This window comes from Propithecus coquereli, unplaced genomic scaffold (genome assembly GCF_000956105.1).
Source record: "Propithecus coquereli isolate 6110/MARCELLA unplaced genomic scaffold, Pcoq_1.0 Scaffold33, whole genome shotgun sequence".
NCBI classification, from domain to species: Eukaryota; Metazoa; Chordata; class Mammalia; order Primates; family Indriidae; genus Propithecus; species Propithecus coquereli.
In genome coordinates, this window is record NW_012148952.1 from 5,885,920 (window position 1) to 5,912,634 (window position 26,715).

General features: G+C 34.1%; 1 protein-coding gene across 1 annotated transcript in view; it reads right to left on the reverse strand.

Moving 5' to 3' along the window:
* RAB3GAP1 (RAB3 GTPase activating protein subunit 1 (catalytic)) overlaps positions 1-26,715 on the reverse strand; it is a 121,829-nt gene that overhangs the window by 12,131 nt on the left and 82,983 nt on the right. Inside the window, 9 exon segments of the mRNA XM_012650505.1 lie at positions 5,553-5,780; positions 8,721-8,858; positions 18,057-18,428; positions 18,661-18,715; positions 20,393-20,565; positions 21,441-21,530; positions 23,405-23,574; positions 24,061-24,153; positions 26,661-26,715. The exon segment at positions 26,661-26,715 is cut by the window's right edge and continues 19 nt beyond it. Of these exon segments, the coding sequence (XP_012505959.1) occupies positions 5,553-5,780; positions 8,721-8,858; positions 18,057-18,428; positions 18,661-18,715; positions 20,393-20,565; positions 21,441-21,530; positions 23,405-23,574; positions 24,061-24,153; positions 26,661-26,715 (1,374 nt within the window).

Genomic DNA, 26,715 nt, shown 5'->3' on the forward strand with positions numbered 1-26,715 from the left:
TGGAATGTTTCTTTTTCCATATGAACTTTAGTTAGTATCAACTTGTCTGGCTCCATAATGAAGCTTTTGGGTATTTTTATTAGGATTGCACTAAATCTAGGGATAAACTGATTTATGGAGAATTAACCTTGATGACATTGAGACTTCCTAACCAAGAACAAGGAATAATCTATTTGTTCATGTGTGTTTTTGAGGAATGTTTTATTTTCTTCATTCGGATTTCAAACATTTTCTGTTAAATTTATTCCTAAATATATTACCTTTTCTCCTCTCTTATAATGAAGAGAAAATTTTATTTCCATCTTCTGAATTGTTATTATTAGTGTACATGAACGATAATTACCTTTATATCCTGATGCTTTGCTGAATTCTGTTGTTTGAATTGGTTTATCATTGATTCTTTGGATTTTTCTAGGTATACTGTCATATCATCTGCAAACGGGGTTCTTTCTCTTCAACTCCTATGCCTCTGCTTTCTCTTACCTAATTACATTGTCTAACATTGCCAGAGTAATATTTAATGGCAGTGGAGAGAGTGGGTAGCCTTGCCTTGTTCCTGACCGTAGTGACCTCCTACGGCTTACCCCATTAAGATGCTGTGTTCAGGATTAAGCTTTCTATACATTTTCCCACTTTTAAGGAAGTAGCCAATATATATTTTCTCAAGAGTTTTTATTAAATTTTTCAAAGGCTTTTTCAGCACATGTGGAAATGATATAATTTTCTGTTTAGATCTATTAATGAAGTGAATTATATAAAAAGACTTCTAAATAATCATTCTCACATTTGATCAACATGTATTATTTTCTTAAAGTGGTATTAGAGTCTGTTCACTTAGAATTTTTGCATTGAATTTCTTAAGTATTACTTGGTTTTGTTATTTTTTTTTTAATATATTATCTTTATCAGGTTTAGGTACCAATGTCATAGTCGCTTCATAGAAAGAATTTGGAAGTTTTATTTAGCATCGGGACTATATGGTTTCTTGATATTTATTTGAATTTCCCTGTGAAACCATTTGGGCCTGATTCTTTCTTATGTCATAGTTCCTTGATAACTGTCTCTATGTAAATTGGTCTGTTTACACTTTCCATCTTTACTGGGACTGTGTTTTGGTAGGAATTTGCCTAGGAAATTATCCAATTCAACTTGGCTTTAAAATTTATATACTCAGAAGATGTACAAAGTAGTTTTTTAAACATTTCCTTTGTATCAGTGGTTATTTGCTCCTTTTGTCTTTCTTATTTTGTATATACATGCCGTTCCCTTTTTTCTTGATTAAAGCAGCTAACAGTGTCGATTTTGTTGTTTTTAAAAGAATCAGATTTAACTTATTAATCTGATCTGTCTTTGTATTCTATATTTCATTTTATCTTTATTTCCTTCCTCTTATTTTCTCTTGATTTGACTTTGTTGTTCTTTTTCTAGGTTTTTGAATTAGGAATTTAGGTCATTTATTTTCATTCTTTCGCTTTTATTGATATAGGTGCTTGGGGCTATGGATTTTCCTTTGATCACTTCTTAAGTATATCCTATAGGTTCTAACTTGTAATGTTTTCAGTATTATTTTTCAGAAACTCTGTAATCTCTCTTTGTATTTCCCCTTTCACTCAAACATTGTTTAAAAGAAGGTTTGTAAATTACAGGATGAAAGGCCTGGGTTTTGTTGTTTCATTTTTAATTTCTAGTTTTACTACAGAGATCAAACTACTGGTTGTAATATTTCTATTATAAAGCCTACTGATGGTCTTTTTTGTGCCCTAATAAACCAATTTTTGTGAATGCTCCATGTATGCTTGAAAATACATTCTATATTATCAAGATGTAGTATTTGATATACATCTAAAAGATCAAACTTACTGAATATCTTGTTTAGATCTTTCCTTATTTTTGATCACTTGTCTGTCTTATGCAGAGAGTAGTTATGTCCTCTCTTCTTACAGTGTTTTGATCTATTTCTCCTTGCAAGTCCTGTATTTTGTTTTATACAGGTGGTTACCGTGTTATCTAGTGCATGAACATGAACAACTGTTAGATCATCATTGTGAAAAATAACTTTTAGATTATAAAATAATCTTTTTTTGGTCTCATTTAAGGCTTTTTTGCTTTAATTCTACTTTGTTTGGTACAAGAATTATAATCTCTGCTTTCCATTTCCATTTACCTAGTAAATCTTTGTCCACCATTTAATTTGCAGCCTTTCTGAATCATGGCATCTCCTGTTTACAGTACACAGCTGGGTTTTATATGACTATCCTACATTGTGATTATTCTGCATGTGATATGATCTTTATTATGTGTGTTTCTCTATTTGGTGTGTTTGCTTTTTAAAAAAACTTCTCTTGGAAGTGAATCTCACGGAGGGAGAGAGTAGAATGGTGGCTACCAGAGGCTAGGAAGGGAAGGGGGTTGAGAAGTTGTTTAAGGAGTACAAAATAGAGTTAGACAGAAAATATAAGTTCTAGTATTTGATAGTAGAGTAGGAAATTATAGTTAATAATTTATAGTTATTTCAAAATAGTTAGAAGAGAAGAACTGTTGTGTTCCCAACATAAAGAAAAGATAAATGCTTGAGGTGACAGAAAACAAAAACAAAAACTTTGGTATTTGGGAAGATTTATATTTCTATTCTTGTACATATTCTTGCATTAATACTTTTTACAGCGTCCTTAATTTCCTTATATCTTTAACTGTTTTACAATCTGGTCTGACAATTTTAAATGGCATCCTCTGATTACCACCTATTAGCTGTGTAAGAATCAATGATTCATTCTACTTCCTTCCCCCTTTCTCCCTTTCCATCACAGTTTTTTTAAAAGTTTTACTCTTTCTACTTTGTTTAAACATGTAATTTTTACATCTTCTTCTTCTACCAAGTCCCATGTTTTAGAGCTAAAACAAGAGTCTTAGCTCTAAAATTAAATAAATGAAACGCTCACTGTTAAGTCCTTTGCCACAGTTTCCCCAGCCATCTCTTAGCTGGATGAAGTTCATCCTCCTACACTACGCTGTTCAATAAGGTAGCCACTAGAGACACATAGCCATTTACAAATTCAGTTCCTATGGGTTCCCTCCCCACTTTTTTTAGTTCCTATGTTATATTAGTCACATTCCAAGTATACAATAAAGCCAAATGTGGCCAGTGGCTACCATTTTGGATGGCATAGTAAAAAACAGTTCTAACAATTCAGAAAGTTCCATTGGACAGTGTAGTTCTAGTGGATTCCTTAGGAAGGGCATGTGTGTATAGTATTATATGGGCAAAAACTCAGGGGAAAATGTTTTTTATAGGCTTAATACTTAGATATCTTGGCTGAATATAAAATCCTTGGTTCACACTTTTCCCCTAGATTTCTTGAAAATGTCACTCCATGTTGCCTTGCTTGGTATGTTGCTTTTGAGAAATATGATGCCTAATTCTCTTGCCCTTTAAGTTATTTTCATATTTTTGCATAGAGATCCTAAAGACTTTCTTTTTTAATAGTTAGGATCTAGCAGTTTTACAATAATGTATTTTGGAGTTTGTTACTACTGATCAATTTTCCTCTGTACTTGGTGAGCCCTTCGAGTATATAGATTCAGGTTTTCTTGGACTGCAGTTTGTAAATTCAGTCATGCACCACATAAGAATGTTTTGGTCAACAACAGATGCATATGTGACAGTGGTCCCATAAGATCATAATACTGCACTTTTACTGTACCTTTTCTATGTTTAGATATGTTCAGATACACAAATACTTACCATTGTGTTACAGTTGCCTACAGTATTCAGTACAGTTACATGCTGTACAGGTTCCCAGCCTAGGAGCAACAGGCCATACCATATAGCCTCGGTATGTGGTAGGCTATACCATCTAGGTTTGTGTAAGTACACTCTACGATGTTCCCATGACGAAATCGCCTAACGGCACATTTCTCAGAACATATTGCCATTGTTAAGTGACACATGACTATGTTAGTTCTGCCTTAGTGTTCTGATTTTTCTTCTTCAAGGACACTAATAAAATGAATATTATTTCTACTCTTCTTACCTTGCATTTCTCCTACTTTCTCTCCAACTCCTTTTACTCCTTTATCCCATTCTCTTGGCTGTTTTCTTGCTTTTCTTCAGTGCCTTTTATTAAATTTAAATATAAATCTCTCTCGGGCTCCTTGTAATTTAGTCTTCATTTTCAATATGGTTGTCTTCTTCTTCTACTTCTATCCTGAGTTGAATCAGCTGTGATTTCATTTCTTTGTGGGTTTTTTTCAAATCCATTTCTGTTCTTGGTTTTAGTATTTCTGATTAAACATGGTTTTTTGTATCCACCATAATTGTTTGAGGATATCTGATTCAGTATGGAGCGTTATGTTATCATTTTCTTTGGCTTTGTGGCTGCTATTCTGAGAAATATTTTCATTAGCTGAAATGATTCGGTTAGCATTTCTGTTTTTTAAAGTCATTTTGTGTGGGTGTGGTCTGTTCTCTTCTATTCCTAGTAATATCACAGACAGAAAGTGCCCTCTTCTGCAGTTTCTTTAATGGCTAGAAGGACTGGAGGAGGTTGAGTGTCTTGTTTCTCTTTCATTTCTACAGGATCCTTAACTTTCCCCTCTATTCCTTCTTTCCCATCATTGCTTTGCCCCTGTTGGGTGTCATTCCGTCTCTATATATTTGATTCGCTTCCAGGCTCCCCACTTCTAGTCCTGTTTACATTCAAGCCCCTTCCCCGTAGCCAGCACCATGAACTACCAAGCCCCACCTGTGTTCAGTATTTTGGCATACAATGTGAGCCTTTCTCTTTCTGGGATGACTTTGTGTTTCATCTAAGTCCTCTGTATCTCTTGGCTCTTTTTCTTTCCCTGCCCCCACTCACTATACCCACAGGCTTATAGCAGTGGGAGCGCCACTGGAATTTGGCTTATTTCTCTACTTACTATTAATTTGAAGGTCACTGTAATCTCTATGTCCTAGTAATGCTGAATGCATGGATTTGTTTACACTACTTATTGATTGCATGAGGTTTTTTGGGGGGTGGAAGGGACAGGATGGTGTGCAGGGCAATTTGATATCAGGTAGGTGTCATTATTCTCCATAACTCCCTATGTTTCTTAATAGTTGCAAAGCAGTCCACTAAATGGACATACTATAATTTATTGAACCAAGCCCCTACTGTTGGAAACTGTAATTTTTTCTACTTTTTTACTTAAGGACTTTGTTGAATGTCATTCATGTAAACAGGTTTTTATGTAATTCCTCATTGTTTCCTTAATAAATTTGCTGGTAGTAGAATTGTTAGGTCAAAGGACATGCCCATTTTTAATGCTTTTAACATACTGTGAGACAGTCCAATGGTAAGCAGTCTGCACAGACTATGCATGTCTTTTCTTTGGCCTATTTTCAACTAGTTCTAAAATCTTAAATGTGAATACTAGATATATAGAAGACTTACTGAATTTTAATGCTTTGCTTCGCAAGTGGGTCCAAAGCTCCCATGTCTATGATAACTGAGCTTCTAAAATGCAAAAATGATAACCAGCATTCTAGTAGTAGAAATTCAAACTTCAATTACCTTTTCTGCTTCCCGTGTATCGTCAAAGAGTCTCCTTTGCCTTCTAGCAGGAATTGGCTTAGCTGTTTCCCAGGCTTCTACCCACATGTTGCTTGGAATCTTCATTCTGGCACTCAGTTCTCCTTTCAGCACCATGTTGCCCTTTTCATCAATCACCTCCTCTTCGATATAATCCCGGGGTGAATACCACCTCACAAAATCTTCCAGACAACAACCTGGATTAGCAGCCTAAAATAAGACAAAAAATTCAGCAGATTCAAATAAAATCAACAGTTATTGATAAGCCTGTTTGCAAAACTCATACTTTTATTTTCACAAAAAGCCTCTTTAATCTTTACAATAGGTAAAATGAGTTTGGGTGTTACTTTTAAAACAGGTCAGATGCTAAAGTGTCAAAAGCATTTTATTTGTTGTCTCAGTTTTATAGAAAAAGAAAACATTTTCATTTGATGAATTTGGAAATAAAAACTTGATGTAAAGTAAAAATCATCTTCTTAAGCAGATTATATGTTCCATAATTTAGTTTAAAATTATAATGTAATAACTACTCAATACTTAAGAAAGTAGCAGAGAAGCTCAAGTCAAATAAATTAAATAATACACAACATGATCAGAATAACACAGTGATGGAAAAGTTCTGCTCCTTTTTTCCTCAATAAATCAATACTGTTACTGCAATAAACATCAGCTAACCTAAAAAATGTTCTATTCAGAAATCAAATTCTTGTGCTTTATATAACAAATTACCATCATATAAATTGATTTTGTGCTGTTAAGGAATTGGAATTCAAAGTATTGTTTTTCAGGCTTCTAGAAGCCAACTGATTAAAGTTTTATTCAGTGGCTAATTCTATATAATTAATGATGATGTATGCCAAAAACCAACATAATGAGAATGGTCTGTCTTAAATGTGACGGAAAAAACTGCCAATTTCTTCTCATTGGACTCACTGGCTCCCAACTTCACTATTCCTACCATCTCAGGAAATCCCCTGAGGGGATGGGGACTTGGAGGAAGGACGTTTACTGTCAACATAAATTTCTAAGGGTTATGACATGGTCCATGGGAATTGCTGTGACTTGCAATGGTCACTCACTCAGTGACTCAGGATTCATGTACAAAGATCTGGATCTTACCCAAGCCAACACCATACCCATAAGAAAACATCTTGGGAAACTAAAGCAATAGGCCCTGAGTGAAGACAGCAAAATGAAAGAGAAAATAATATACAACTCATGCGTTACAGATTAAAGAAAGACCTTTCACAACCGGAATTCTTCCTTCTGGTTGTCCTTACTATGCCAGGCTACCAGAAGAGGGTCCAGGCTCACTTCAGCTACTGCTTATCTTCTTTTTACTGTTAAAGGTATGTAGTACAAGGGCATGCTCCAGAATCTGCCCTGTCCTTCTGGAATTGTGAGGTGCTTCAGGTACATATTAGCATTTATCTAATGCTTCAGGGACTCTCTTAGTATTTCTTAAAGCATCTCTATACAAAAAGGTAAAGGCAACCATATCTATTTTAGAGTGATTACGTATTTCCTTAAATATATTATCTGAGTCCTACATAGGGGCAGCTGTACAAGTTGGCTGTTTGAATTACAATCTACTTTCTGATTAAAATGATGTTATACAAGATTTATAAGTGCCCAGGTTAGTACAAAAGAATCTAACGATCACAGCTTTGCTGAAGCACAGCATTACAGGAACTATACAGAACCTGAGGGATCGGTATGTTTCCATGGGGAAAAACTTTCACAGCTCCTATTTAGAATCTCCTCCTATTCATGTCTCTGCAAAGATGCTACAGCAGGACAGGGACAGATGAATATGAAGGCAGCTACATGTCAGGTAGAAAACAACTGCCGTGGAGGCTGCTATTTCCTGCTGTGCACACACACCCTAATTTGGTTTTACACGTGCCTTGAGAGCCAAATGGCTTCTCTTTATCCATCATACCAACTATTTGTTTTAAAGCAACATATCTTTCTCGTCATATGGCAGAATAGAACTCACAGATTTTCTGTATCTTTTTAGTCTCTAAGGAAAACATAGCTCTTGAGAGGTTTATTACAGACTTTTCCTTTTAGTAAAGATGGGTAAAATAAGCAGGGAATAAAAGGCTCCCTTTTATTGTCACTTAAATCTGCTAGAAGGCAAAGATGAAAGTCGCATAGGAGTTCAAGTAGAGTTTTATGTTTAAAAAAAGAATACACAAGTATTTCAGAGAAAAATCAAACTCGAGCTGGCCTACACAGCCCAGAAGTAGGACCGAGTGAGGGCTGTGGACTGGGAAGATGGAGGCCACCACAGGTTAAGGAGGAAAGCCTGGGAGTGGGGGATAGTTCAGAGTATCAGCAGTAGTAGCAAAGGAGGCCCTGTGGCCCACTGGGCTACCCACTTGGGGTTTGGTTTTGTTTTGTGTTTTAAATATACACGGACTTGCCTTTGCTTTCAAGAATACATAATTCAAAAATAAAAGTCTTTTCTTCATTCTTAGGTTTTTAAGCTAATAAGCCAAATGTCACTATTTCCTGAATCCCATATGTTCTAGATACAGGCCTGTATCTAAGCCTAAAATGTTTTTCGGGTAGTAAATGCCTACTCATCCTAAATGGTGACTCTTCTGAGAAATCTTCCATGACCCACTCAGCAGAGTCAGTCACCTTTTTGATCTTGCCTTCTTAAGAGAACTCATCACACAGTAATTATTTACATATATTCTCCCACAACCTCAACAGACTGTAAATGAGGATAAAGACTGTATTTCTTAACTCATCTAATCATAGCGCACATAGTAGGCACTCAAAGGTTTGTTGAGTGAAGCAACCCACGTTAAAACCTAAGGGTTTCCTAAAAGCCTTGCATTAAATTGGCTAAACACACACAAAGGAAGGAAGCTTCCCAATGCACATACAGAAATGATTCAATTCTCAACTTTCAACTATTGATAATGGATTGGTTCTTTTCCTTTTTTAAACTTAAGTTTGATATAGTTTGACTATGTCCTTTGGGGGATGGTGGCAGGGTGTTAGAACTAATAATGAAATCCAAACACTTAACAAAAAAAGACATTCAGGCCTTCATACCACTTTATAGAGTGACTTTCACAGTTTCATCCCAGAATAGCTCAAAATAGACCCCAGAGCTCTGAAAGTGTGACCCACCTTAAAAGACTCCATATCTGAGAGCAGACAGGCACTCTGCATGCGTGCTCGAAGGTGAGCCCCTTCTGCCGATGTGCCTAATTTAGCTAAAACCTCAGACTGCTCCTCTAGCAGATCTTCTGTCATAGGTGCTGGTTCCTGTGAAGTGCAAAAGGACAAAGCTCACGAACATCCCTTTTTAGACAAAGCAGAACTATAAAAATAGAATAAAGACAACAATTATTTCAGCTGTAGCAGTTACAAGATATGTATTTTTTTTTAAATTGAGAGAAATGCATAAGTTTTTTAGAACCCAAGTTAAAAAAGTAACAAATTAAGAAGAATAAATATGGCTTTTAGGCTTCTTCCCCCTCACGGATAAGATTACCACATTTCCCTTGATGAGGATTGACGCTAAAAGATAGAGGAATTTGGGTCCACTGAACAACATTTTCTTGCCTATGAATAATAAATAAATGAAGTCCTAAGGATATTCTTATACATGTCATCGCTACCTGCACCAAGGTTTTTTGTTATAAGTAACAGAAATGATTCGATATAGAAAAAATGGGAGGGGACTGCTCAAATAATGATCATCCCTGGTTATGGAATTATGAGTTTTTGTTTTCTTTTCTCTACAATGAACATATACCACTTTTCACCACCCAGCAAGTACCAAGCAAGAGTCTCACACTGATACTTAGTGTTGAACAATAATCACTAAAGGCAGTATGGCATACTGGTTAAGAGCTTAGACTCCAGAAACAATGTGCCTGTGTTTGAATCCCAGCTTTGTGACCTTGGACAATCACGCAACCTTTCGGTGACTCACTATTCTGAAGAGTAAGTTCTGGCACATGCTCAATACACACTAGCAATTAAAGACAAAATACTTAGATTATATTAAGAGCTTCACCTTCTACTTTCTCTTTGACTACGGGAAAGTATGCTTATCAAAATATCTCAGTTAAGTTCACAAATTATATGAATCTCTGATGAAGTAGTACACTTACTGCTTCATTCTTTCTATGAACAAGGAGCTACTTTTTATTGGCCTCTAGCCCTGAAATCAGATGACAGGAAAGGAAGATGTTGAGAGGACACTGACTACCTCTCCCACCTAAAAATCTCGGCCATCGGTAAGCACAGGATAAAGAAAAACATGATAAAGAGGAGAATAAGAAGCAAGCACAGCATATATGATCTTCATATATACTACTTCTGAATACACCCAAAGCTGCTTCACATACATGATCTCACATGATCACTAAAAGGGAAACAGTGCATTTTACAAGCAACAAAACTGAGGTACCAAGATAAAATGCCTTGCACAAGATCACCCAGTGGCAAAACTACCAAGCAGCAAACTGAACACAGAATCCAGAACACTGTCTAATGCTGACTTTAAGAACTACTATCTTGGTTCCAATCCTTTGGCTACAGATTCCTGTTCTAACAGATTCTCCACATTTTTTCCTTCTATCCCTGAATCTGGAATATTGGGTAAAGGCTTTAAACTTTTTGTAGTCATAAATTTTAGGTTGGCCTAAGTCTATATGAATGGTACACAGGAGTATATCTGAATTTTTATGAAGCAAGAACCTATATAAAATCTTATTTTTTTTGGTGAAGTGGGCAACTGACACATTTAAGCTAATTTCTAAAGCTTGAAATTATATTGGTTTCAAATGAGATAATTTTGAATTCCAACCATTTCATGTAAGTAAATTTATAATGGTTATAATTCAAATAAAATTAACTTTAGGGAAAATAAAATGGACTAAAAATCTGCCTATATCTACCTAAACGTAAAATATAAAATTAATTTCTAAATACATAAGATGTGTGTTGAAAGAAGAACTTTAAATACATCCAGATTTAGACTATAAATTCAAATGTGAAAATTCAAGCATCTGAAATAAATAAGCATAGCCTTTTGGGGAAAAAAAAAAAGCACTAAAATAAAAAGCATTATTTTTTCATTTCAAGAAAAAGTCTGAGCTTCCAGAACAACTTTCTCAGACTGTTTATTAACCCAATTAAGCCAAGGCAACAAATAATGCAATTAGCTCATTAAAAACAGGGACTATTATTAATTAAAACTTGGAAGGAGGCTGGGCATAGTGGCTCACGCCTGTAATCCCAGCGCTTTGAGAAACCAAGGTGGGAGGATCTCTTGAGGCCAGGAGTTCAAGGTTACAGTCAGCAATGATCATGCCACTGCACTCCAGGTGACAGAGTAAGATCTTGTCTCTTAAAAAAAACTTAGAAGGAGAAAAAATTAACCTTTCCTGAACACACACATGTCAAGTGCTTTCAGATATAATATGTGATTTAATCTTGAACAAGCCAGAGTAATACAAGCTATTATTACTTTTTAAGTATTGGATATTTATATTAAACAAATAAATAGGTAGGGTTTTAAAACTGCAGATATGTCAGAGTAAGATAAAAATAGAAATACTTTCATTTTTTCTCTTTGTTTAGGATTGATCATGTGACAACTTTTTAAACAACTTTTTTGAAGTATAATCAACACAAAATAATTTAAAGGGTACATTTGATAAGTTGTAACATATGTATATATCCATGAAACAATCACCACAATCAAGATAATGAATATATATATCTCCCTCAGGAATTCCCTTAGGCATTTTTAGAATGTCTATCAATAGCAAATGGATAAACAAACTGTGGTATTTCCATCCAATGGGAAACGACTAAGCAACGAAAATGTATGAACTATTGATACATACAATAATCTGTGTGAATCTCAAAATAATTATGCTGAGAGAATTCACACACATACAAAATACATGTGTTATTCTATTTACATAGAATTCTAGAAAATGCAAACTAATTTATTATTGTTTTTTAAGATGAGAAAAGGCTCAGAAAGGAAACCTAGCTTGTACTAACAACACTGTTAATAAATGGTGGTGCCAGAATATAAATCCAGTTCTACAAGGTCCCAAAACCCAGGCCTATAACGAGACCTCAATATCAACTGCATTCTCCGTGACAAGATTAGAAAAAATACGGATTTGGTTTCTAGCATTAGAAGATTCTATTATTAATACTAAAATTTAACAAAGAAAAATCTAAAATCTAATTTATTTTTCAGAAGATATAATAAAACAAATAGCATAATGGCTGTCAAGCAAAAAAACTAATCTAGTAAATTACATCTAGCAAAGAAACAATATGAACATGGATAATAAAGTTAATAGAATACATGTTTTAAATTATCACCTATCTCACTGTAACTAGTAATTTATTAAAATTCGTGACTATTAAAGCACATTATATACCACAAAAAATCCAAGTTGAAGGATTAATGGGAAGCACATATCCCATTGTACAAATATTACAATTTATCAACCCATTTCAGAATATGATGACTAGTTACAAAAGCTGAGTAATCTTTGCATCCTGAGCAGCAATACTAGCCACTTACGTAAGAAAGTTCTCAGAAGAATAATAGCTAAAAATTAAGTGCTAATTTTTGATTAGACACTGTTATTCACTAATGCCATATTATTTCATTTAAAGTCCACAATTATCTAATTGTGTAGATGTTACTATGAACCCATATTATAGTTGAAAAAACTAAAGCAAAGAAAGATTAAATAACTACCCTAAGTCACACAGCTATTAAGTGGTAGAAATGGAATTTAAACTCAGGCAATCTAACTCCACTGTGTTGCCAACCATTACATGCTTATATGACTCCTTACAGGTTTGGTGGGCTTAAAATAAATGATTAAAAATAAGAACTAGAATGACAGTTACCAGAGGCTGGGAAGGGTGTCTGTGTGGTAGGGGGATGAAGAGAGCTCAGTTAATGGATAAATGTAACACATGAGAAAAGAAGAAGGGTCAAATATCAATTATCTAAGCTTCTAATGTAAGAAGGTAGAAAAATAGCAAATTAGTTCCAACGCAAGTAGAAGAAATAAATATTAATAAATCAATGAAATAGAAAACAAAATCAACAGAGAAAAATCAACAAAACTAAAAAGTTTCATAAAATTGAAAAGATTCATAAAATTGATAAAACTCTACGACTGATCAGGAATAAAAGAGATAATACACAAAATTCCAATTTTAAAAATTAAAACTGCAATATTATAGATTTCATAACTATTAAAAAGATTATAAAAAATTCTCTCAAATAATTTATGCAAACATGAAATTTAGAAAAATGAAAAATCCCTTGAAAAACATTATGTGCCAAAACTGACATAAGAAAAAAATCAGAATAGTTCTGTATCTTTTTTTTTAAGAGACAGAAATCTAATGTAAAATTAAGCCTATAACTGAAAATATTCTTATAAACAAAACTTCAGACCGTGAGTAGCTTCACTGGTGAATTATGTTCAACATTTAAAGAAGCAATAAAACCTATTCTATACAAATTTCCCAGAGAATTAAAAAAGAGGAGACCCTTCCCAGACAAGAACATAACAAATATATCTCTGATACATGGATATAAAAATCCAAAAAATAAATAAATAAATAAAATCCAGATATATAAAAAAGGAGAATGCCCAAGTGGGATTTATACCAAGAACGTAAAGATGTTTTAATACTCAAAAATGAATCAATGCAATTTACCACATTAACAGAATAAAATATGATTACCTCAATATGCAGGAAAACCATTTGATAAAATGCAATCAATACCTGTTCATGACAAAAACTCTCAGCAAAGTAGGAACAGAAGAGACCTCTCTTAATATGATAAATAATTATCTATATCAGATGCCCTCAATAATTATCATATGCTTCCTTTCTGAGGTTGGACCCAAGACAGAAATGCCCACTATTCAACATTGTACTGGAAGTCCTAGCCAGTGCGGTAACATAAGAAAAATAATTAAAAAGTGCAATGACTGGAAAATCAGAATTCAAACTATCTTTATTAACAGATGACATGATTATAATCATGTAACATATAGAAAACCCCAAGTAATCTACAAACTACTAATACAAGTGAATGTAGCAAGATCGTTAGACCTAAGGTCAATATAAAGAAAACTGTTTCTATATATCAATATACAAAAATCAACTGTTTCTATATATCAAGGGAAACAGAAATTGAAATTTAAAAATACCACTTATAATAACATTTAAGGAATTACAAATACCTTGAAATACATCTAATGAAAAAGATATGCAGGACCTCTACACTGAAAACTAGAACACTGGCGAGATAAATTAAACTTTAAGTACAACAGAAGATATTTCATGGATTCATATATTAAGATGTCAATTCTCCAAAAATTGATCTATAAAATTCAACGCAGTATGAATTAAAATCCCAGTAAGATTTTAAATATGTGTTTATACATGAAAATTGACAAGCTGATTCTCAAATTGATATAAAAATGCAAAGGGCCTAGAATAGCCAAGATAATCTTGAAGGAGAACAAAGTTAGAAGATTTACACCACCAGACAGACTTATTATAAAGCTACATGAATGATGACAGTATATTATTGGCATAAGGATAGACAGAGACCAATGGAATAAATAGTTCAGAAATAGACCAACACACATATAGTCGCTTGATTTACAATGAAGACATCACTGACACTCAGTGGAAAAAGGCAGATCTTTTTGATAATGGTGTTAGAACAATTTGATCTGCACATAGAAAAAAAGAGAATCTTAAGCTCTTCCTCTAATTAAACATAGAACTAACTTGAGATGGGTCACAAACACAAATGTGATTAGTAAAACAATAAAACTTCCAGAAAAAAACAGAAGAGAATATCTTCAGCACCTTGGGAAAGATTTCTTAAATGGAACACAAAAAGTACTACCCACATAAGAAAAACATTGGTAGATCAGACTGAATTAAAATTAAGAACACCTTTTCAATAAAAGGCATCATTAAGAGAGTGAATAGACATGCCACAGACTAGGGAAAAATATTTTTCCTAAATACAAGTATCTAAGGACTTATACCCACAATACATAAAGAATTTCCACAAATCAATAAGGAAAAAAAACAACTATTTTTTTTTTAAATAGGCAAAAGCCTTGAAAACAGGTACTTCACCAAGAAAATAACGGGTAATAAATACATGAAAATCTGTTCAGTATTAACATCTACCAGGGATGCGCAAAAACATGAGAATATCCTTCAGAAAAGCAAAAATTAAAATGACTATTAAAAGATAGCAAGTGTGCAGAAAAGAGTTAACACAGCAAGCCTGAGACTGCTATCCTAAAAAAGGCCTATTTGCAAAATTAGCCCTTCGCTAGCATCTGGGAACTTGGATTTGGAGAGGATCCCCACCATTTCCAGAACTGATAAAAAAAATTGGCTCACTGTGCTTAAAGTTTTTGCAAACAATATGGTTTATGCTGAACACCTGATTTCTTTCTGAGAGTCTGAAATTTTGGAATTAGGCAAAGGGTAACTGTTTTATGTATGGTCATTCCCCCAATAAAAACCTAGGGTGCTGTGCTTGTAAACAAGCTTCCCTGGGAGACGACAATTCACATACGTGGTCACAATTTGTTTCTGGAGGAATTAAGTGTGCCCTTTGTGACCACAATGAGAGAAGATGCTTAGAGGCTCGGGTTTCATTTTCTCCAAACTATGTCCCATGTGCTTTTTCCCTTTGCTGATTTTCCTGTAATAAATTATAGTTATGAACTTGATAACATGCTAAGTCCTGTGAGTCCACCTAGAAAACCATTAAGCCTGGCAGTGGTCTTGGGGACACTCAGCACATTAAGTGGCGGAGGGATTATGTAGAATAACTACACTACTATACATTGTTGGTGGGAAGGTCAATTAGTTCTACCACTTTGAGAGACTATTTAGATATATCTACTAAAGCTAAAACATATTTCTACCATATAGCCCAACAACTGTTAGGAATATATCCAAAAGAAATTGAGTGCCTGTGTCTGCCAAAGACATAAGAATGTTCCCAGAAGCTTTATTCATAGTAGCCCAACGTGAAAACAACCCAAATGTCCATCGATAGGTGAATGGATAAACAAATTGTGACAAATTCAAACAACAGAATACCACAAATTAATAAAAAGCACAAATACTAATACATGCAACAGCATGGATAAATCTTAGATAGTAACTGACTAAAAAAAGGTCAACAGTACACAACATATGATTACATAATGTATGAAAGAGTACACAATGTATAATATATAAAAGAACAAAGTATGATCTCATTTATGAAATTCAAAAACCGACAAAACTAACCTATGGTGATAAAAGAGAAAGAGTTAGTTGAAAGGAGTACTGGGCTATACTATCCAATACATCTGGCTATTTGTATTTATAGAAATTAAATAAAATTTAAAAATTCAATTCCTCAGTTACATTAGCCACATTTCAAGCACTCAATAGCTACATGTAGATAATGGCTATAGTACTGGATGGCAAAGATAGAGAATGTAAAACATTTCCATCTTCACAGAAAGTTCTATTAATCAGCACTGTTCTAGGATGATGGGAATTTTCTATATCTTGATCCAGGAGGTAGCTACAGGTGTGTATAAATACAAAAAATTTCATCAAGCTGTACACTTAAGATTTATGTGCTTTACTGTGTTAAGTTATAACTCAATAAATAAGTAAAAATGTAAACATATGTTTTAAGAATGACTAGCAGAAAACACATACAATATGTATAACTGAGGATTCTTATCTAAAATATGAAGAATTCATAAGAACAGGACAGCAACCTAAAAGAAATATCACAGGTAATTCACAGGAAAGGATGGCCAATAAACATATTAAAAGATGCGTATGTTCATCAAAAGTTATGGAAATACAATTTAAAACATCGAGATACTACTTTTGACTAATATTGGCAAAAATTTGTATGATTGGTAATATCAATTATTTATAAGAATTGAATAGAATATAAGTACCATGAGTGCAAGAATCTTATTGTCTAATTTGCCACTAAATTCCCAAGGTTGAGAACAATGATTGGCATATATTTGTGAAAGTGAGGAAGAAAAGTTGAGGACGGAATGAGTATTCCTTTACTCTAACATTCACCACTGATGGCAGTGTAAAATAGATGTAGCCTTTTTGAAGAGGAATTTGTTAATTTGTATATCCATTTACCTAGCAATTCACTTGTTATCTCCCTTAAAGAAACACTCATATGTGAACATACAATATACAAAAAGCTGTAAGAATTTGTATTGCAGCACTGTTTGTAACAGCAAAAACTTGCAAATAACATACACTATGATCAAAAGGGAATGGTTAAATAAACTATAGCTCTTTCATGTTATGGAATTTTATGCAGCAATTAAAAAGAAATGAAGTAGTAATGACATGAACAGATCTTCAAGACATATTAGCTTAAATAAAAAGTTGCATACTAATGCACACATTTAGAAACAAACAAATCCATAAAACTATGTATCAATATGTACATACATATATGTATCGATGTATAGAAACAATTATAAGAAATGTAACCCAAACCAGTAACAGTGGTTACTTCAAGGGATGAGAGTTGAATTAGTGGGTGGTGGCTTTCATTTTGTCCAGATTAGAATTTTTCACAATAGAATGTATATATTTCAATATTACTTAAGCAAAAACAAACCATCAAAATTTATTGTTGCTGTTATTGGGTTGTTGTTACTCTATATCCTAATGATGTAACATGGCTTCAAATTGCATTTTTGAACAGATAAAAACTAATCACATAATTGAAAAAGAATTTTTTTTTTTTGGAGACAGGGTCTCACTCTGTCACACATGCTGACGTGCAGTGGCACCATCGTAGCTCACTACAACCTCAAACTCCTGGGCTCAAACCATCTTCCTGCCTCAGCCTCCCAAGTGGCTGGGACTGCAGAAGCATGCCACCACACCTGGCCAATTATTTTATTTTTATTTTTTACAAGGGGTCTCACTATGTTGCCCAGGCTGGTCTCCAATTCCTGGCCTCATGCAATCTCCCGCCTTGGTGTCACAAAGCACTAGGATCATAGCATGAACCACTGCACCTAGCCTGTTGGAGGATTTTTACTTTTGTTCTCTCCCCTCTGTATTTTTGGATTTTTGTTTGTTAAACATTTGAGTATTCGCCACTCAGTTTAAGAAATCATCGATCACCTTATACATGATGAGCTACTGTTTACTTAAACTTCAGAATACTTCTCAGTTTCAGAAATGGTAAACCTAAACCTATGTAAACCAAAAGTTTACACAGATTTCAAATCTTTAAGTGTCTCTAAACATAAACTTTTTAAAGAATTTCCCCTACCTAAACCATCTATCTCTTACTAGGATAAAGTTATATAAACAACAAAATAAATTAAAATTGAAAGAGCCTGAGCATCCTACCTGGGTCACGGGAATGTAGAGAGGTTCTCCATTGTGTAGCAGTGTAAGATTCCCATGCTGATAGAGGCGTCCTTCTGGCTTTAAATTTGCCATCTCCTTAGGTCCTCCTTTCTTGCCACTCTCTTGTCCATTTCCTTTGAGTTCTTCAGTATCACTTAGGCATTCAAAAAATTCTTCTTCGCTGTCACTCCAGGAATCCCAAGATTTTCCCACCTCTCCTTTCTCCTTATCTGTATCTTTCAGATTATCTGGCCCCAACTGGTCTCCAGCTTTTCCAGCATCCCCTGGATAACTATTAGTGACATTATCTGAAGTACTTGTCTTTTTCCCCTCATCACGTGCCTTCTTTCTTTCAATACAACAATTTAACATCTTAAGAAAACAGAAATAACATTTACAGTTGAATTAGTTACAGCAAAATAAAAATCTATCCACTGTTTGAGTATTTAATTTTCATTCTCTACTGCTCAGGACCTTGTTGTGACTCACAGTAACTACAAGCAATCTACAGCAGGATGATGACTATAACCCATTATTATGCTTAGATTTAGAATAGCTCTAATTAAATCAAGACTGTATATATACGTCATCGGGAAATCTTTACCTGCAGTTTCTGATGCAGTAAACAACACCTTAGATCTGGGGGTCCACTTGCTAATCTATCAAAGAGAAAAGAAAGCTTAGTTTTAGTAAAATTGCTTCAGATATGATTTTTTCTATACTACCATAATTTTTAGTTATATTGATAAGAAAAGAAACCAAGATCTATATAGGTAAAGTAACTGAGTTCCAGAGGGGCAGTACATATGATTAAAAGATGAAAATTTATTTTATATACCTAGCCCACAAATTACCAATAGCAAATATAATAGATACTTCAAAACATAATAGCAGTTGGGCATGGTGGCTCAAGCCTGCAATACCAGCACTTTGGTAGGCTGAGGTGGAAGGATCGTTTGGGGCTAGGAGTTTGAGACCAGCCTGGGTAACATAGCAAGACCTCATCTCTACAAAAATAAAAAGTAAAAAAAATTTGCCAGACATGGTGGGCTCTACTAAAAATAGAAAGATTAGCCAGGCATGGTGGTGTGCACTTGTAGTCCCAGCTACTTGGGAGGCTGAGGCAGGAGGATCACCTGTGCCCAGGTGTTTGAAGTTGCAATGAACTATAATTGTGCCATTGCACTCCAACCTGGGCAACAGAGAAAGATCCTGTCTCTTAAACACACACACACACACACACACACACACACATACACACACACAATAACAGTAAATTAGTGATAGCTTTTAGGCTAACAGAAATGTAAAATGAGAAAAAGTCTCTAAATCCACCCCAGGAAGTAGCTTGCATACAGTATTTTACACCATACAAAATAAATCAGTCTATGTATTTAGTTCTAAATTATTATAGTGGATTCTCACTATAAAAACCAAGATCCCAATCTCTATTTCAATGGTACCCCAGATTGATTCTAGTTCTAAGCCACTAGGTTCCCAGCAATCAGCCAAAGGTAGTCTTGTCATATTCAACATGTTTCTGGATCTATAGTAAGTTCCAGAATAAACTGATTAGAACCAAGAGAAAATCCACCTAAGCAGAGACTGACAAATGACATAAAAGTAAATGGTTCTGGATCAGTCAACACTTTATATTACTCATAGTCATGATTCTCCTATCTTAGCACGAGAAGACGAGTGCTAAACTATGCAATATTAACACATATGCTAACTAAAATCTTCTATGTGATTATGTGAAATGTCGATATAAATTATACCAAAAATTACAGGTAATGTTTAATATCTGAACTTATGATGAACTTTAAAGATGTTTTCCTTCCATTTACAAAATACATGTTTACTACAGAAGACTTAGAAAATACATAAAAGTATAAAGAATAAAATAAAAATATAATTTCACATCTAGGAAAACTGTTGGCACTTGGCTGTATTTCTTTTCAATCTTTTTTCTATACATCTATATTAGCATAATTAAAAGTACAAAGTACTAGATTCCACTTTATTATAAACATTATGAACAGTTTATGTTATTAAAGATTCTTGAGGAACATATTTTGTACTGGATCCACAGTTTCCCATTGTAGAGATATAACATAATTCATTTAACTATTCTTTTTGTTTAATATTTAGGTTTCACTTTTATTTCCTATTACAAATTTGCCATAGTGAACAACTCTGAACATAAACCATATCCAAGTTTCTTACCACTTTCTTAGGGCAGATTTCCTAGAAGGGGATAATTAATGGGTCAAAAGTCAAATGTCTACTAACAAACAAAAATCCTATCTAAAAAAACTAAAAATTGAAATTATTACCCTGGAATCAGAAAGTTGTTTTCCCATCTGAAACGCATTTCAAGAACAAATTCCTGCCAGAGGTGTGCCACTCCTTTCAATCCTCCATGGTAGAAATTAATCATACAAAGACACAAAGCCAATTTGTATGTTAAACTGTCAGATGGTGCAGATTTGAATTGATTGTAGAGATTCTAAATTTAACAAAATAGAAACAAAGCAAAACTTGTTAGCAACATATTTTACAAATATGATCAAAAAGTGTATAGGGAGAGGTTTTAATACTAAAATTAATCTCTCCTACCAAACATAGCTTTTATCGAATGTTTAATACACTACTGCATAAATTATTCTTAGGCAGTTACATGTTTTTAAGATTTCTACTAAGATAAAAAAAAATGAGGCTAAAGTTATAGCTTTCAATTTCTTCTGTGGAATCTTTAAGATGTATTCTAAATTTTGTGTGTTGTTTTAAACATCTTTTAATTACAAAATGAGTATATACTTGTCAAAACAAAAAAAAACAGAAAGAAAATCAGAACTCTATTAACTGAAAATGTAAAAGCTGGTTATTTTCTACCTCATTTCATGAAATCTACTTCTCAACAACTACTGTAAACAGTTTGATATATCTCTAACCTGCTCATTTAAAATTTATGATTTCTTAATTTCTCAAAGACTAGACAAGGAGAATATGAAAATTTTACACATTTTACTTCATTAAAGAGTTTTCCACTCACAATCTAGTTTTGAAATATAGAATAATGTGATGCAAAACATAAATTTAATGATTTCACAAAAACCCTAAAATGAGGGAAATCCTATAGCTATACACAGTGTATTTATGCTATTTTTCATTGTTTCTGGAAAAATTCCTGCTACCCAAAATATGTATGCATGCCAATATTCCATACCAGGTCATTATCTGAGTGGTGGCCATGATCTTCATTGAATATTCCAAAGGTGATTTTTAAAACAAAAGGACACTTAGGCTATTAAACTAGAAATACAGAAAAAACCCTAGAAATTCAATGCATTTAAAATATTATAATATTGAACTCCAACTTACATAGTCCTCACTCTCTGATGCAGGGTTATTATCTGTTGAAGTAGTAGTTCCATCTAATGGTCTCTCAGAAGCAGCATCAGGGAATAAGAACTTAGAAGGAAGAAAGAAAATAATCGCATTTTAGAACACATTTCCTATACTGTTGATTTTTATAACTCATATAAGTACTATTTAACTTTTTAATGATTTTGCTTCTAAAACAATGGGAATGTTCCTATTGCACTGGCCAGTTGGTTCTACACCATCTCAATTTTTTTCTGTTTCTCTTTGAAAATACACAGGGTTTCAGTGACTAGCCAATTTTAGAAATCAGGCATTTTTCTTAAAAATAAACACCTGATTCTGTGTGTTGAACAGTGTAAAGGTAAAATCTCTTCACTGTGATTTGATGCTCATCCAAGGCCGTCACTTATTTTAAAAAGTGTTAATACTATTAGAAAGAGAAAATTATAAATGACAATTTAAAAACACCCACATACTCATGAGGATCTGAAGAGATATCATCTATAGGTTTTCATACGTGGAATACCAAAGGTATTCAAGACCCACACCTTATTTTGTGAGATATTCCCAGAAAGTGGGAAACAGCCTAAACCTGTAGTAACCAATGTATCTTTTCCACATGCTTTCTGTGTGTGTGGGGGGAGGGGGTAGTCAAAAAAAACTGAGTGTATATGACAACTGAACTACGTAATTTGAATATAATCTCTAAGGATACATTCTTAAGAAGGAGCCTTCTCTACAGAAATTTATTTTCAGTCATTTTATTGCTGTCCATTCCAATTGTTTTGTAGTACTGCTGACTTGTAGTTCCTCTTACCATATATACTTTGCCATATATTATAGAACATTTTCAAAACACTTTAAAATTAAAGGACCTACTATGTGCCAAATGCCAGCACTAGGCACATTTATAAACATTATCCTATTCTCATACTGCTGTGTGAGCTAAATATCGCTGCCCACATCTTACCATCTAGAAGCTGAAAATTTAGCTAAGAGTCCCGTTCATATAAATGGCAGGGATAAAATTAACACCCAGTTTCCAAGTCCAGTATTCTTTTCATTACACTACTTTTGAAGTTTCTTCCCCAGATTGCCATATGCACATATTTCCAGGAGTATGATTATAATAACTACAATTACAGTAAGAATAGCTATCACTTATCAAAGGCCTATTATATACCAGGCAGTGTCATAGAAGGTCCTTTAATTCTCACAATAATCTCACAAGGTTTTGTTAGCCTCATTTCATAGATGAAGAAACTGAAGTGTCTAGTTCAAAGTCATACAGTAAGTCATGCAGGGATTAAACTGTGGTATGGGTAACTCCCAGGCTGGGCCATTCCAACACACTACACCTAGGAGCCACTCTAGCCCTCTACTGTATCCCTCTCTCGTCCTTACTATAAAGCTTTTTCTCGACTATTGTCAAAGTGATCTTTCAAAAATACAATTCTGATCATGTTGATCTTCTGCTTAAAACAGTATTAAACTGCAAGATAAAATCCAGCACTTTAGCATGGCAGTTTACCTGCTACCTCTGCAGCCTTGACCCTGGTCACTCCCTGGTAAGCACCCTACAAAATACCAACTGTTCAACATGCTCTCAGGCCTCTGCTATTCCTCTGCTTCTAAAGCCTTTTTCTTCAAGATTCAGCTCAAATGTCCCTCTTTATGGAAACCCTCCCTGATTCCCACTGCCCAGAGAGAGACAGACAGGTGCACCCTCCCCTGTGTTCTCACAGTCCTTCTGCCAGACTTTTCAGGTGCAACAGGGTATTTTAACTGTTGTTTACTTTCTTTCTTCCCACTGTACTAGTGGGGATTCTCTGAATGTGTAGACTTTGTTTTACTCATTTTATATTCCCGATTAAGTGCCTGCCACATACATAGAAGGGACTGAATGTAAAATGAATAAATGAGTATGCATACAGACCTATAAAGACAGAACATTTAGTTACCAGGAGAATAGTATTGAGGACATCATTATTCAGTGGTGACTCTTCTACACCTCTGTGTTTTCGTATTTTCTTCTTTGCAGTGTGCACCATATTTGATACTGATAATTTATGAATTGGAACTGGTGTTGGCTCTGTCAACTTTGACAAAGCATGAGTTATATCTGCAATTTCTATAAAAGGAATAGAAATGAATACAAATTATATCACCAACCTTAGTAAGCTAAAGTGATGAGTAAGTTGATGGTTATACAGAATATTTTACTCATTCTTTTCCCCACTAGTGTTACGTGGTCTCAGAATTATTAGATTTTAATATACATATTCAGCTTTATATGCAAGCATGAGTGACAAAGGTATCATACAAATTATTTCTTCACAGGAGACTTCAAAAATAAACCTGTAAAACTCTACTTTTCATAATATCTTACATTTTTGTTTTTGGTGGAAAGAACTTATTAAATGCACCTAAAGTCTTAACAAGCTCCGGGTATACCCTAAAAAGGAATGGCAGCTGTCTAATCCATTGAAACTTGCTTCTCCAACTTAATTCAAAATGAGAAAATACATGAAAAGTTGCTGGAAAAATACATGAAAATTTGCCTCTCAAAAGAAAAATGGTAAAATTTGAAAGTAACATTAAAAAAAAAGTCGATTACCTCTTCCTTCTTCCTCAAATGAGGATCGTCCAAGAATCTCATCAGTTGACTCCTTTCGACGGCAGATTTTAAAAAATTCAGTGACAAAATCACCTACATAGAAAATAAGTTACTTATTTTTGACACTTAACTGAAAAAAAATCAATCTCATAAATTAAAATATGTCTTCTCACAAAAACTATTAACTAAGATATGGTAGAAAATAAAATCATTCAGTTTTTCCACAAAAACTATTAACTAAGATATGGTAGAAAATAAAATCATTCAGTTTTTCCACCAAAGGAAAAAATTAACCCTATGTCACAGGTAGCCTTGTTCTTCCTTCCTTTCTCTCCATGTCCCAGGATATTAAAAAGTGTTTCCTTAGAATTCCTTCTAAAATGAAAGAAAAAATAATTGTACCTAGTATTAAGCACTTACTATATAACTCACTGAGACAAAAGTATCCATTGTCACTGTTATATAAGTAACAAGAATATTACTGTATGTTTGTAGCAGTCTTCTTTCCCCAACTACTATCCTACTAGAATCTAAATCCATTAAAAAAATAATAAAAAAGAAATTCTAAGGCCAGGCATAGGGGCTCATGCCAGAAATCCTAGCACTTTGGGAGGCCAAGGCGGGAGGATCGCTTGAGGCCAGGAGTTCAAGACCAGCCTGGGCAACACAGCAAGACCCTGTCTCTTAAAAAAATACAAAATATTAGTGGGGCATGGCAGCACAAACCTATAGTCCCAGCTACTCAGGAGGCTGAGGCAAGAGCATCACCTGAGCCCAGGAGTTTGAGGTTGCAGTGAGCTATGATGATGCCACTACATTCTAGACTTGGTGACAGAGTGAGACCCTGTCTCTGGCGGGGGCGGGGGGAACCCAAGAAATTCTAAAGATATGTTTCTAGAGGATTATGTTAGATACAGGTGTTTCAGTTTCTGCTATATATTAATGGTATGTTTTGTCATTAAGAGGAAAAGGGTTTGATATCTTCTAAAAAGCTTCAATGAGGTGTGTTTCCGCAAAGAAATTAATGCTTAACAAGAACTATCAGTACTAAAATTCATCAAGTACATCTAAGTTTTAGAATTCAACAACTAGTTCTAAATAAACCTAGCACATTTTTTGGACTTTCTGAGATAGGTAAGAAAAGTCTATATATAATCTAGTCAAATAAACTAGTCAAAGAGGTAGGGTGAGGTCACGGCACAGTAACTTAAAATGAGAATACTTTTAATTCTAAAGTCCTCTGGAATTATCACAGAAGTCAGTGGATGAGGCATAACAAGAGGAAACAATTTAGTAAGTACATTTAAAAATGTAATAATTCAATGATTAAACAACAGAAACCATTTACGGTTCATTTACTATAAGAAAGGCATTGTGTTAAATGTAATACACATACACACACAGGTACATAACCTCATTTGATCCTTCCAATAACCCTATGAAATGTGTACTTCTGTTATCTCTATTTTACTGAGAAGGACTGTGAGGCTTGAAGAGATTAAGAAACTTGACCAAACTAATGGATCTAGGATTTGAAGCAATGTCTATCCAACTCTAAAACTCTTGATATTGACCCTATACTGTTTCCCTAAAGCCCCAGACAAATTTGCCAGTGGCAGGAATTTTACCTTTATACATCTTTGTCTTCACTATTATACAGTTAGCACAAATGGCAATTGCTAATTATTAATAGCATTTGACAAACAGTACATCATGAATGATAAAGAGCCCAAGAAAATAACGCTTTAGTGAAATGTATCATTACTGTCATAAATATTTAGCAACTCCATCAGTTGAATGGTAATATATCAAGTGATATGGAGTGACGGTGGCATGGATGAACATAAGAAATGGAGAAAATATTTTCATGTGTACTAAATATAAGGAGGAAAAAGATGAAAATGCACATTAAGGATATGGGTTCAGAAGACTTCATGAAAGAGATATACCCACAAAAAAGGGAAAGGAAAGAATCCCAGACATGAGATACAATAATACTATCTAAATAGCAATTAATATTTTTCAAAGTACTTCCATTTATGTTACTTCACTTGATTTTTCAAATAACCCTGTGAGGTGGACAAGATTATTTACACCTCTTTTCCCGTATCAGAAAATAGGCCTGGAGATGTGATACATCTCTACAGAAGAACTCTAATGCACGCTGTCAAAATCAGTGCTCCTTCTCATGAGATAACACAGGTCCAGGGGGAACAACGAAAAGTAAAAAGGGCTCCACTAACAGGAATAGAAGATGCAGCCTATGCGAAAGGAAAAAGAAAAGGAAGTAACATAAAAATGTCAGAAGAATAAAACTGAGATAATGAGAATATAATGGATAATTCTAAAGTATAGTAAGGTATAGACTAGTTATATAAAACTGAAACACAAGAAAGAAATCCTGCTAGTGGTATTCAAAAAAGGATTCACTGCTGTTGGCAAAGATATTTACCACATGATGTTAACTGAGGAGGTGACAAAAATTTTAAAAAAAATCTTTTTGATAGATGAAATAAAGTGTACAGAATGTATTCAGTGTTCCTGATTTGGAAGACAGGCAGTTTGGTGGTATTTCCAGAGAGGAACATAATATAGCTTACCTAGCAAACACTGAGGATTATCCGCTTTTCTTACTCTAACAGACCAATGGGGAGC